At 46.8% G+C, this 14,335-nt stretch overlaps 1 protein-coding gene across 4 annotated transcripts in view; it reads right to left on the bottom strand.

Moving 5' to 3' along the window:
• The window catches only part of LOC136627525 (von Willebrand factor A domain-containing protein 5A-like), a 77,608-nt gene that overhangs the window by 9,244 nt on the left and 54,029 nt on the right, over nt 1–14,335 (bottom strand). For 2 of the 4 annotated variants that reach the window (XM_066602713.1, XM_066602710.1), the window contains 2 exons: nt 9,600–9,635; nt 7,011–7,153 (listed from right to left, as the gene is read on the bottom strand). In XM_066602713.1, coding sequence (XP_066458810.1) covers nt 7,011–7,153; nt 9,600–9,635 — 179 coding nt within the window. The remainder of the gene's footprint in view (nt 1–7,010; nt 7,154–9,599; nt 9,636–14,335) is intronic. The other 2 variants (XM_066602711.1, XM_066602712.1) reach the window with 2 other exon arrangements.

Below are 14,335 nucleotides of genomic sequence, written 5' to 3'. Positions count from 1 at the left end.
TCACGTCCTACCCACCCCCAGAATTGCGGGCCCCAGCTCGGTGGTGGTATCTGCGGCAGTGTATGCTTCCTCCACTAAACCATCCTCCTCCTCCCCCTCCTCCTCCAACGCAACCTCTGTCTCGCAATCAAGATGTGTCAGCAGCAGCACGTCGCCAGCAGTCGGTGTCGCGCGGCGTGGCAGCACAGCGGTGGGCAAGCGTCAGCAGGCCGTGCTGAAACTACTCAGCTTAGGAGATAAGAGGCACACGGCCCACGAACTGCTGCAGGGTCTGACAGAGCAGACCGACCGCTGGCTTGCGCCGCTCAGTCTCCAACCGGGCATGGTCGTGTGTGACAACGGCCGTAACCTGGTGGCGGCTCTGCAGCTCGGCAGCCTCACGCACGTGCCATGCCTGGCCCACGTCTTTAATTTGGTGGTTCAGCGCTTTCTGAAAAGCTACCCACGCTTGTCAGACCTGCTCGGAAAGGTGCGCCGGCTCTGCGCACATTTCCGCAAGTCCCACATGGACGCTGCCACCCTGCAACATCGGTTTAATCTGCCACTGCACCGACTGCTGTGCGACGTGCCCACACGGTGGAACTCTACGCTCCACATGTTGGCCAGGCTCTATGAGCAGCGTAGAGCTATAGTGGAATACCAACTCCAACATGGGCGGCGCAGTGGGAGTCAGCCTCCTCAATTCTTTTCAGAAGAGTGGGCCTGGTTGGCAGACATCTGCCAGGTCCTTGGAAAGTTTGAGGAGTCTACCCAGGTGGTGAGCGGCGATGCTGCAATTATTAGCGTCACCATTCCTCTGCTATGCCTCTTGAGAAGTTCCCTGCAAAGCATAAAGGCAGACGCTTTGCGCTCGGAAACAGAGCCGGGGGAAGACAGTATGTCGCTGGATAGTCAGAGCACCCTCCTGTCTATATCTCAGCGCGTTGAGGAGGAGGAGGAGCATGAGGAGGATCAGGAGGAGGGGGAAGAGACAGCTTGGCCCACTGCTGAGGGTACACATGCTGCTTGCCTGTCATCCTTTCAGCGTGTATGGCCTGAGGAGGAGGAGGAGGAGGAGGATCCTGAAAGTGATCTTCCTAGTGAGGACAGCCATGTGTTGCGTACAGGTACCCTGGCACACATGGCTGACTTCATGTTAGGATGCCTTTCTCGTGAGCCTCGCGTTGCACGCATTCTGGCCACTACGGATTACTGGGTGTACACACTGCTCGACCCACGGTATAAGGAGAACCTTTCCACTCTCATACCCGAAGAGGAAAGGGGTTCGAGAGTGATGCTATGCCACAGGACCCTGGCGGACAAACTGATGGTAAAATTCCCATCCGACAGCGCTAGTGGCAGAAGGCGCAGTTCCGAGGGCCAGGTAGCAGGGGAGGCGCGGAGATCAGGCAGCATGTACAGCACAGGCAGGGGAACACTCTTTAAGGCCCTGGACAGCTTTATGGCTCCCCAGCAAGACTGTGTCACCGGTCCCCAGTCAAGGCTGAGTCGGCGGGAGCACTGTAAAAGGATGGTGAGGGAGTACGTAGCCGATCGCACGACCGTCCTCCGTGATGCCTCTGCCCCCTACAACTACTGGGTGTCGAAGCTGGACACGTGGCCTGAACTCGCGCTGTATGCCCTGGAGGTGCTTGCTTGTCCTGCGGCTAGCGTCTTGTCAGAGAGGGTGTTTAGTGCGGCTGGGGGAATCATCACAGATAAGCGTACCCGCCTGTCAACCGACAGTGCCGACAGGCTTACACTCATCAAGATGAACAAAGCCTGGATTTCCCCAGACTTCTCTTCTTCACCAGCGGACAGCAGCGATACCTAAGCAATACGTAGGCTGCACCCGCGGATGGAAGCATCGTTCTCTATCACCATCAAAAACGGGGACATTTTTGCTTCATCAATCTGTGTATAATATTCATCCTCCTCCTCCTGCTCCTCTTCCTGAAACCTCACATAATCACGCCGAACGGGCCACAAGGCTCAGTCATATAATTTTTGTAAACTATTTTTATACGTTTCAATGCTCATTAAAGCGTTGAAACTTCCACGTGAACCAATTTTTTTTTAAACTGGGCTGCCTCCAGGCCTAGTTACCAATTAAGCCACATTAACCAAAGCGATTAATGGGTTTCACCTGCCCTCTTGGTTGGGCATGGGCAATTTTTCTGAGGTACATTAGTACTGTTGGTACACCAATTTTTTGGGGCCCTCGCCTACAGTGTAATCCAATTAATATTTTGCCCACCTGCATTAAACATGACATTACCTCAGCTGTGCTGGGCACTGCAATGGGATATATTTATGTACCGTCAGTGGGTTCCAGGGAGCCACCCATGCTGTGGGTCCACACGGAGTTGTAACTACATCTGTCCACTTCTAAAGAAGCCCAGTCAGACTGGGGCATGCAGTGTGGGCCGAAGCCCACCTGCATTAAACATCACATTACCTCAGCTGTGATGGGCAATGCAATGGGATTTATGTACAATGAGTGGGTTCCAGGGAGCCACCCATGCTGTGGGTCCACACGGAGTTGTAACTACATCTGTCCACTTCTAAAGAACCCCAGTCAGACTGGGGCATGCAGTGTGGGCCGAAGCCCACCTGCATTAAGCACGACATTACCTCAGCTGTGATGGGCAATGCAATGGGATATATTTATGTACCGCCGGTGGCTTCCTGGCACCCACCCATGCTGTGGGTCCACACGGAGTTGTAACTACATCTGTCCACTTGTAAAGAACCCCAGTCAGACTGGTGCATGCAGTGTGGGCCGAAGCCCACCTGCATTAAGCACGAGATTACCTCAGCTGTGATGGGCAATGCAATGGGATACATTTATGTACAGTGGGTGGGTTCCAGGGAGCCACCCATGCTGTGGGTGCACACGGAATTCCCATTGCGGAGTTGTACCTGCCTGTGACTATTTATAAAAAACCGCGGTCTGACTGGGGCATGCAGACACCTTGACAGAATTTATAGTGTGTGGCACATAGGTTCCCCATTGCTATGCCCACGTGTGCAGCTCCAGATGGAGGTGGCACAGGATTGGATTTCTCATTGCTTCTGTACAGCATTGTGGACTATCGCCCCGCCCCTTTTATGGGGGGGTCGCTGCCTAGCCATGCCAACCCTCTGCAGTGTGTGCCTGCTTTTCCTCTGGCAGACACACTTATAAATAGACATGAGGGTGGTGTGGCATGAGTGTAGCTGAAGGCTGCGCAGGGACACTTTGGTGTGCGCTGTGGACACTGCGTCGTGCGGGGGGGGGGGGGGGGGGGTTGGGCAGCATGTAACCCAGGAGAAGTGGCAGCGGAGTGTCATGCAGGCAGTGATTGTGCTTTGTTGGAGGTAGCGTGGTGCTTAGCTAAGGTATGCATTGCTAATGAGGGCTTTTCAGAAGTAAAAGTTGTTGGGAGGGGGGGGGCCCACTCTTGCCGGTATTGTGGCTTAATAGTGGGACCTGAGATGCAGCCCAACATGTAGCCCCTCGCCTGCCCTATCCGTTTCTGTGTCGTTCCCATCACTTTCTTGAATTGCCCAGATTTTCACAAATGAAAACCTTATCGAGCATCGGCGATATACAAAAATGCTCGGGTCGCCCATTGACTTCAATGGGGTTCGTTATTCGAAACGAACCCTCGAGCATCACGAAAAGTTCGACCCGAGTAACGAGCACCCGAGCATTTTGGTGCTCGCTCATCTCTAACTACAACCTATATAGACTAGTCTCGTTATTTCAAACAGTACTCGAATTACCAATTGGTGTTGCTAAAATTACTTGTGTGATCCGCTCACTGCATGAGCCATCGTTTTACGCAGGTTAGCCACCACAGTGAGCAGATCGGAGTTTGAATATCCACTCGGGCTATTCCTGCTCAAGTCCTGCTCACTGCACTATTAGGAGGCAGAAACTAAGCAAGAAAAAAAGTGATAGCTCCTCGCACTTCAGGTTATTTTCCTTGCAGGCACCAAGCTAACCAGTTTTAGCTTAGTGTCCGTAGGAGGCGGACATATTTTCTTCACTGGTCTTCAAGCACCCTTTTAGACCTGGGGAGTAACAGGGAGGCAGAACTCTCCCTGTTTCCCCCCTGAGGTCGGCGAACAGATCGACTAACCATTCTGTTTGCCCCAACCACTGAAGAAAAGGCGAAATGTTCATGCATTACCTTAAACGGACCCCCACCAGCCATAGTGTGCTCATAGTGTGGAGAGTGCTGTGCAGCTCCATTATTGTAGGCCTAGGCTTTGGGTCTGCTAGGCCACACCTGCATGGCGGCTCTCAGTGATTATGTAGGTGGAGGGCTTTCACCTCCTTTTATCTGGGCCTGGAGTGCACTACTGTGAACGGCGCTCCATATTGGTTGGCAGCTTCTTCTGAGGCCCACCCCTTCATTTCCTGCTTCCTGCTCCCAGGACAGTATGGCATGGAACAATGCAAGAAATACAGGGATCTGCCCACTCTTTTTGGCACCAAAATTGCAGTTATCTCCACTCCACTGAACAATCCGGTTTGGGTAAGCTATGCCTGGTGGCTAGTTCCCCTGTTTGTTAACTCTCCTGCAATACCGCTTGCAGTTGTTGTGCACCACAGTGTTTGGTTAACAGTTCATGGCTTTGTTTTATTGCCATGTCTGACACCAAAGTTTAAGACTTGAGACAGGGGTCAACCAGAGCTGTATTTTATGCATGCTCTCGCTGCAATACAATGTTTTCATGCAGACAGTTAGAGCCGTTTTGTCTCAACTGTAATTCATCATGGCAGCCAGCCTTAGATCCCACTATAGGTATCCCTTCTGTGTAGCCCTCTCAAATCGTTGAGCTGGAATGGGTACGCTCTCTGTCACTGGCAGTTTCAAGCCTTATTCAGTAGTCCACGGCAAACCATATGTCCACTTAACCCCTTAAGAATGTACCTGATGGAGGTGACCCCATCTTTTTTGGTTTCTCCCTTGGCAGGCCATTAAAAAGGTTTAACTCTTTTCACTCATGGATGGCCATCCAAGTCTCCCACCTCATCCTCGCATTCAGCACTTGCAGAAGTGGCTTGGGATTTTACTCTGGCCACAGCAGTCACTCAGTGGGCGAAGTGTCTGAGTTTCCCTTTGATCCTGATCTGGATGAGGAGCAAGCGTCCAAACTTCCATGATGGTGGATAGCTTAATAGCTGTCATAACTTATACCCTGCAGGTGTCAGATCAGACACTGACTACGTCTGTGGTGAATTTTTCCTACAGATGCTAAAATCATTCTCCAACGTTTTTTTGTCCCGATGAGGACTTGTGACGATGTGTTAAGCAGAGAGTAGAATTTTCCCAATCAGCGCTTCACTGTGCTAAAGAGTTTAGATCTTATGCATCCCTTTCTGGAGCAAGTAATCAACATACCAGTAGTGAATCCAACAGTGTCCTGGTGGGCAAATCATAGAACTCTATCTATGGCGGATGCCTCGTCTTTCCAAGAACTGTGTGATAGGAAGATTGAAACCCTAGCCAAAACCTCCTTTGAGGCAGTGGGTTCAGCTCTTATGCCAGTTTTCACCTTGACTTGGGTTAGCAAAGCAGCAGCTAAATGGGTCAAGCAATTGCCCAAGGCTATTCTCATCCAATTTTTCACCTGAGGAATGGGCAGATAGGGCACATCAGATGGGGCTCCCATTTCAGTAGCTTTAGTGGCCATACATCACACTTTGTGGCTAAAATCGTAGGACGCAGATGCCTTCTCTAAAAGGTTGCTAACAAATCGTCCCCTTTTTGGCGCCAGACTGGACTAGATCATCTCTGATATGACATACGGAAAAGGTTCCCCCCTGCCACAGAATAGTTCCAGGCGGGCGGGAGTTACCCAGAGGGTAAGATGTCAGTTTGGTTCTTTTCATCTTCCAGTCCCTGGGCATTGGATAGTGAAAGAGTATTTTAAGATTTAAAACGAGGGCCCTCTTTCAAGTCCAAACCCTTTTGGCGCCCATAACCGAGGCATGTAAGCTTGCCCTCTGCTAAATCTTCCGTATGGCAGGCAATCCCCCACCCAAATTAATCCTGGATCGGGGGACAACTTTCTCTGTTCAGGGAAACCTAGTGCACCCATGTCTCAGATGCCTGGGTGTGGGAAGTTGTCTCTTCGGGCTTAGCCATAGAATTCTCTGCCCGATCACTCATTTGCTCCAAAATTCCAAGGTCTCCTCCAAAGGGTGAGACCTTAGTTCGGGCTCTGTACAGTCTATCTTCCCAGGTTGTTATTTTTCCCTCTTCGCAACATTTTGCAGGGTTCAAATCGGTGTGTAGAGGCCTGCTATTTTTGCATTACACTGGACAACCTGTCCAGATTCAGGTGCATCATCAACCATTTCAAGTGTTTACTCTTTCCCTTGCAACGTCCAAATTTTCTGGGCCTCTCCTTTGACATGGCTAACCCTGTGTACTGTTGCTTCCAGAGAAGCTGCTTTGCCTCCTGAGACAGATACATTTTCTAACCACCCCCGGGGAACTGCTCTGGGATACCTTCAAGCTGTGTCCCCCAATGATACAGATGAAAAAACAAAAACTAATATAATACAGTGTCTTATTTTTGGGGAAACACGGTATTTAATATACTGGAAAAAATTGGAGCGGCCTGAAATGGAAGAATAACAATGATTTGCCTTTTTTGGGGGGTGGGGAGAGAGCAGCTGATAGTCAGCCACCAAAGACAGATGACACTATGCTTATGGAGCGGGCTTAGCTCCTGAGATCACTCCGTATAAATCCCATGCACTTTCATCCATATACGTATGGTAGATGTTGTCAAGGTGCTAAAATACAAAGTTTAATTGAAGGCTGCAGAACTCATTGCACACTAATTAGTTTTTTTCCATACAACATATTGCATCTCTGGTCATCTTCTCGGCCCAGGGTTTGACCATTATATTTTGGACTGAATTGTTTTATGGGCTTCTAAAACACAACATGGATCAAAAAGCGTGTAATGAAAATTTCTAAGAACCTCTGAGCGCAGGTAAGGTCACCCAGACACATCAATCATACCTGATCGGGATTCTTGTTACTGATGTCCTGCTGAGATATACCCAGGATAGAGGAGAATTCAGGGTTGAGATTCCAGGAACCATCAGCATTTTGAAGAGAAATCAATCTGACAAAAGTTGGGGTTTCCTCATCGGCAGCTGTATCTATACATTCACCACAAGTAAAACACAGGAGAATACAGTTAATTGCATTAGACTTTAAGTAACAAGCATTTATATATAGAGGTAATCTACAGATAACATTGTGTCACTTTGTAAATACATTATATTACTTATGATGAGTTTTAGCTTTTATTATACTTCAGAGCTGCAGTCACAATTCTGGTTGTTATTGGAAACAGTCAGAAAGCATGTAGACAGATATCTCCCTAAGAGCCTAGCTACTACGACGTAGAGAGGAGTTATATACACTATGTACAGCATATAAACTACTGGGTGGTGCAAAAGTAGTTAAATTATTTTTAATTCAATGTAAGTACAAAACCAGTTCAATGACATAAATTGTAACAAATGCAAATAAAAATTAAACATTCAGAAAGTGCATCCAATGTCTGTTTTTGGCATAATGGTCAACCATCGCACCCTGAAGATCGATGGAAGCTTGGAGATAAGTCACATGATCACATGCATCCCTACACATGTGATCTCTAATGTTATTGAGTTGTGATAGCAAGCTTTGATTCGTCGACTGTTAAACAGGCATTAGATGTACTTTCTGAATGTTTAGTTTTCATTTCCATTTGTTGCGATTTAGATAATTGACCTGGTTTTGTACTTTGCAATTACGAATGTAGATTGGATGCAGCAATACCAAAAATGTTTTTTTCTTTTTTAATTTCGATTATTTTTATTATAAGTACGGCAAAAAGGATGTGGGGGGTGGGGATAAACTTTTATTACCTCTTGATATTTTTAATAATTAATAACATTTTTAAACAGATTTTTACATCTTTGTTTAGTCACCATAGAGGACAAGTACTTGTGATGATTTGATCGCTCCTGCAGCATCATGTATTACATTGTAACACCATGGTACTTTAGGGCTTTTACCACTAATGTTTTTTTTTTTTTTTTTTAACGCTGTGATATCACTGTGTTTTTTTTTCTGCAAATGTCAATGGGATTTTCTAATGTTAAAATTGCATCGCACAAAAATCGCAGAAGTGCAAACTTGCGATTTTTGTGCGATGCGATTTTAACATTAGAAAGTCCCATTGACATGTGGAGAAAAAAAAATGCAGCGCTATCGCAGCGTTAAAAACACGCTACTGGGTAAAAGCCCCTATTATGTGATCTAACAGGCAAGCTAACAAACCACGCCACAGGCATGGCTTAATAGGCAATTTGCTATAGCAGCCACGGGGGCTTTGATAAAGCCCATGGGTGCCAGGGTAACCCCAAGGCACCCCGCAATCCCATCACAGGGGCAGTGCGGGACCTCCAAACATTGATCAAGGAATTTAAATGCAGTTGTCAGAATTGACTGCAGCACTTAAAGCTTGGTTAGCGGTACTGCTGAGCAGAGCTGTTGTGAGCGGGTGTGGGCTGTAAGAAACAGGCGGCACCCACATTGTATGGAGCTGGATCAACCCCTGATCACTCTCCATACAAACCCAAACCTCCAGGATGTAAATGTATGCCCTGCAGCGTTAAGGGGTTAAAAGAGGTATTCGGGTTAGTGGAGGAAATTACAAGTTTTTACCCACCCATACCCCTTTAAGTGAATGCCAGCATCTGAGCTCTAGTGTTCAGATGCTCAATGCACAGATGTATGTTGCTGAAAAGCTCACTTGTTGTAGGAGTCTGGTGTGGGTTGAGGATGGTAATGGTGGTCTTGCTACGGCCCATCAGCTTACGTGTTTTAGCCAAAATGCAAACTAAAACCCGCATTTATCAGTGTTTTTTTGCATGCAGTGTGCTACCGTATATATCCTGAGTGAGAACGGGATGCACTGCCAGTGTGGCACACTGTGTTGATACAGGGCAATGCACTGCTTTGCCAATAGGGGTTGTATTCCTGTATGGTGTGTTGCACTTATCTATGGCTGGCATCCTTGGTATCAGTTCATACATGCCAACTATGTAGTCTGCAGTCACCCCTCTCCTAATTTTGGGTTGAGGTGAGTGGCTACACATGAGTCTGCACTGAACAGTTAGCACCCTCATATTACAATCTGGCTGTCTGTATGCTAATTGGGTCTATGATTATTAAGCCTGCCCTGCAGTATCAGGTGATGTATATTTGGCTTCCTTTTCTGTGAGTTATATAGTGTGTCATATTAGTGCAGACTGAGGGTGCAGTTGGCAATTATGGTGTTGGTTCATGATGAAGATCATGATTTGGATATGGATGGTAGTGGGTAATGAAGGTGGTGGATAGTGATGGTAGAGGGTTATGATGGTGCTACTCGAGGATGTTTTTGGTGAGAAGTGTGTTGGGTCATTACAATATAGGATGGTGATGTTTACACCTTTCTATAACATCCTATCTGATCTCCATAATAAGATAAAGCATACCGGACACATGTGATTAATTGTTCATTATCAAGGGAGCTGTTTGGTGAACAAAAAAAAAAAGAGTTTTGCGTACCAGACAGATTTGTGGTTTCGGATATCATTTTGGGAGCTGTTAATAAAAATAGAAGAGAATTAGACACAACAAATCTATGTTCACTTTAAAAGTTAAATAAGTAAGGAATATGTTTAATGGAAGACTAGAGCTAGAAATGATTGATATAAGAATATGGGAGATCAATTTGTTCTGTCACTCTTCAGGATTCTGTATGATCCAGATTTCTTTCTTTTGAGCGCCTCCATTTTTAGCTGGTAGGTGGTGGGACTTATCTTGGCATTGTCTCCAGTTAAAGATGGGGAAGACTCCTTCTAGTGCTTATTACAGGTGTTTCTTATAAGAAAAGTTACCAGACGGTAAGTCTACACTTAGCAAGCATTGCTGATTTGTGCACAAACTGCCAATTTACATGTTTTTTTGCCCACACTGATTGCAACATGTGATCTAACCCTAAGGCCTTGTTCACACAATCGCTGTTTTTGTGCATTAGAGGCGCGCAAAAAGAGTGCTTCTATAAGAACCAGTGGTTTCCTATAAAAGCGTTCACATGAAGGAATTTTAAACGCGCTAAATTTTCGCACCAATCAAAGATAGGATATGTCACTGCAAAGCTCGCATCTAAGGTCCATGGTGCGAGAAAAGACAGGACCTGACCTATCTTTGGTGCACAATGTGCAGGAGTTTCCATTGACACCTATGGGAGCAGGAGTCTATTGAAACACCTCTGCAGGAAAATGAGATTATAAATCTCATTAGGAGGATTTCTGCCCGTGGAAGGAATTCCCTGCTGCTTACAACAGGACTTTAAAAAGTGCTGCCCAGAAGCACATTTTAAAGGTCTTGCTGTAAACTCCTGTTAGTCCCAATGGGGATGAGGGACTAACAGGAGTTTACAGCAAGACATTTAAAATGTGAGAGTTTAGTTAGTCCCTGTGAGGATTAAGGGAACCCAAAAGGTTCCCTCCATTTCCACAGGGACTAACAGAAATTTACAGCAGGACATTTAAAATGTGCTTCTGGGCAGCATGCTTTAAATGTTCTGCTGTAAGCAGTTCGGAATTCCTTCGGCCCCACTGTTACCTTGGGGGCTAGTAGGGAACTCCCTCCACTTCTCTTCCCAAGGTATTTTCCTATAGTGGGGAAAGAAAGGGGGCAAGGTTAAAGGGCTTCCCCTAGAGCGTGGGAGGAGAGGGCGGGGCTAGAGGGATCCACCCTCTATCCCCGCCCCCTCTCTTTACTATGGGGAATCCCTGTGAGAAGCCCTATAGCCCCCTCTCTCTGCACTATGGGGATATCCCTCAGGGATCTCCAGAGCAGAGAGAGCAAGAGTGGGGCTATGGGTTAATCCCCCATAGCAGGGATAGAGAGCGGGGCTATGGGGGATTAATACAAACCAGGGAGAGACAGAGAGCAAGGCTATGGCTTAATCCCCCATAGCACTGCTCTCTCTCCCTGCTATGGGGACATCCCGAAGCCCTGCGGGACTTCTTCTCTCTCTCCTCCCGGAGCACAATTTTTTCACGCACCTATACTGCACTAAAACCACACTTGTGTGAACGAGGCCTAATACTAACGTTCTATACTCAGTGCTAACACTGGATCCGAGTACACCTCCCAATATACCTTATCACATAGCAGTGTTATAGATACATCACATTTTATATTCTAATCTTTGTAAGTTTTTTTTGTTGCCATTTACCATTCCTGTTATCCACTATATAGTGAACTTATGGAAAGAAATGCACCAAAAGAGCGGTAGAATGTGCATTAGAAGAATGCCATGGGCCATTTATAATCTTCTATGACATAACAGGTGGATCGATCAAAAGGGCACAACTAAACAACTCACAATGGCTGCGCAAAATGTATTGTGGAATATCTCCATTATTTGGAACAAAATATCAGTGTACAATAGCCAAAAGTAGTCACAAAGAAATGTGACTGAGAGGCAGTGAGTTGCATCAAATATTATGTAGCATGAACCATCTTCATATATTTAGTGCAATTTTTGCCAAATTAAATGACTCTCTTTTTGTTAACTCTCTTTCTTACAAAACTATTACTACGGCCACTACACTAAGGGCTTCTACCCACTAGCGTTTTTTTAACGCTGCGATATCGCTGCGTTTTTTGTATCCAAATGCCAATGGGACTTTCTAATGTTGAAATCACATCGCACAAAAATCGCAAGTTTGCACTTCTGCGATTTCTGTGCGATGCTATTTTAATATTAGAAAGTCCCATTGACATTTGCATATAAAAAAAGCTGGGATATTGCAGCGTTAAAAAAAAATAAATAAATAAAACCGTAGTGGGTAGAAGCCCTAAGATATGCCATATATTACTGATTGCGGAGTCTAACTGCTGGGAAACCTCAATGTCATTACGTTCGGCGCCGCGACTCTGTAGGTACGTCGCTCGGCCGCACAGCACGGTTTGTCACATGTTGCGACGCACCACATGGTCTGGCGTTCCGTTTACACGTCATGTGCACACGTGACGTGGCAACAGATCATGTGCCTATGTGCTCATCAGAATGCGTCATTCCTGGTCCTCCCACCCGTTGTGCTTATCCAATTGGAACTACAGGGTATCCCCCTCCCTCAAGGAGGAGTAATCCCTATAGAAACGGACCACTTTCAGACAGTTACCAGGTCTGTCAAACAGAAGTGCTGCCTGTCAGGGGCTCTTAGTATAGGTTATCTAGCGGCCACCATCTGGACCGCATTGTAGTTTAGCCGTTTCGTTGTTCTATCAATACAACTCCGCACTAGCCCTCCTGGCACCTTCTTCAGCTTATGTAACATCTATTATCAGTTGCTTGTACATACAATTTGTTTGCGCCTTTGATGTTCCTTACAAGAGTTATTAAAACAACAAATTCAGTAATTGTTCTATTCTCGTCCTGATGAAGCAGTGCTAAACAAATTTGTTTGCACTGTGGAAACGCGTCGACGACCACGGACGACCTCGTCTGCTATACTGGATATTAGATTATAGCTATTACTGACACACTTATGAATAAATTGTGTGTCTCTTGTGAGCTGGCTTGTACCATAACAAGTTCTGACTAGAGATGAGCGAACGTACTTGGTAAGGGCGATTTCGCAATCGAGCACCGCGATTTTCGAGTACTTCACTACTCGGGTGCGCTGTGGGGCAGGGAGTTGCAGAGGGGAGTGGGGGGTAGCAGCGGGGAACAGGGGGGAGCCCTCTCTCTCTCCCTCTCCCCCCCACTCCCCGCTGCAACCCCCTGCTCACCCACAGCGCACCCGAGTACTTTTCACCCGAGTAGTGAAGTACTCGAAAATCGCGGTGCTCGATTGCGAAATCGCCCTTACCGAGTACGTTCGCTCATCTCTAGTTCTGACTCCTAAAACATACTTAAATCCCTGATGTTTTATATCACATTATGTCTTACTGTCCTTACACTTATAGTTTGTTGTTAGATTGAACACACATTTCAGGACCCTTATATTCCGTACGGGTCTTGACAGACTGATGTTCCTATTGGAAAGCAATTTTACAGTAATACTGAACCATATGGACACACCTTCCAGTGTCTCCATAAATGGTTCCACGAGCACAGTATCATCTGCAGTATAGTGGGTTACAAAACTGTTGTTAACCCCTTACCTTTGCACCGCCTATAGGCTTTGAATTACTGCTCTATACGTGGCCTTATCATTAAAGGGGTTGTCCCGCGCCGAAACGGGTTTTTTTTTTTTTCAATAGCCCCCCGTTCGGCGCGAGACAAACCCCGATGCAGGGGTAAAAAAAGAAAACCGGATAGTGCTTACCTGAATCCCCGCGCTCCGGTGACTTCTTACTTACCTGGTGAAGATGGCCGCCGGGATGTTAACCCTCGGTGGACCGCAGGTCTTCTGTGCGGTCCATTGCCGATTCCAGCCTCCTGATTGGCTGGAATCGGCACGTGACGGGGCGGAGCTATGAGGAGCCGCTCTCCGGCACGAGCGGCCCCATTCAGAAAAGAAGAAGACCGGACTGCGCAAGCGCGTCTAATCCGGCGATTAGACGCTGAAAATTAGACGGCACCATGGAGACGAGGACGCTAGCAACGGAACAGGTAAGTGAATAACCTCTGTATGGCTCATAATTAATGCACAATGTACATTACAAAGTGCATTAATATGGCCATACAGAAGTGTATACCCCCACTTTGTTTCGCGGGACAACCCCTTTAACACCACGTATATGTTTTCAGTGCCGTTAAACGGCAATAGGTTACTCAACCAGTGGCCATACCTTTGGGCATTAACAAACGGCCATTAGTGGTAAATTTCCTCTCTTAGCCTTTAAGCCAATACTTACCTTTATTGACATTGGAGGGCAGTATGTTTCTGAGTACCCTGTAAACAAATTGCTTAATCCATATAGGCGTTTTCTGTGTTATTTTGTGTCTGTTTTGGGTCATAACTAGAGATGAGCGAACGTACTCGTCCAAGCTTGATACTCGTTCAAGTATTAGCGTGTTCGAGATGCTCGTTACTAGAGGCGAGCACCACGCGATGTTCGAGTTACTTTCACTTTCATCTCTGAGACGTTAGCGCGCTTTTCTGGCCAATAGAAAGACAGGGAAGGCATTACAACTTCCCCCTGCGACGTTCAAGCCCTATACCACCCCCCTGCAGTGAGTGGCTGGCGAGATCAGGTGTCACCCGAGTATATAAATCAGCCCCTCCCGCGGCTCGCCACAGATGGATTCTGACAGAGATCAGGGAAAGTGCTGCTGA

The sequence above is a fragment of the Eleutherodactylus coqui genome, chromosome 5 (assembly GCF_035609145.1).
Source record: "Eleutherodactylus coqui strain aEleCoq1 chromosome 5, aEleCoq1.hap1, whole genome shotgun sequence".
Taxonomy (NCBI): Eukaryota; Metazoa; Chordata; class Amphibia; order Anura; family Eleutherodactylidae; genus Eleutherodactylus; species Eleutherodactylus coqui.
Note: the sequence above shows the minus strand (reverse complement) of the source record. Positions and strands in the feature narration are given on the sequence as shown.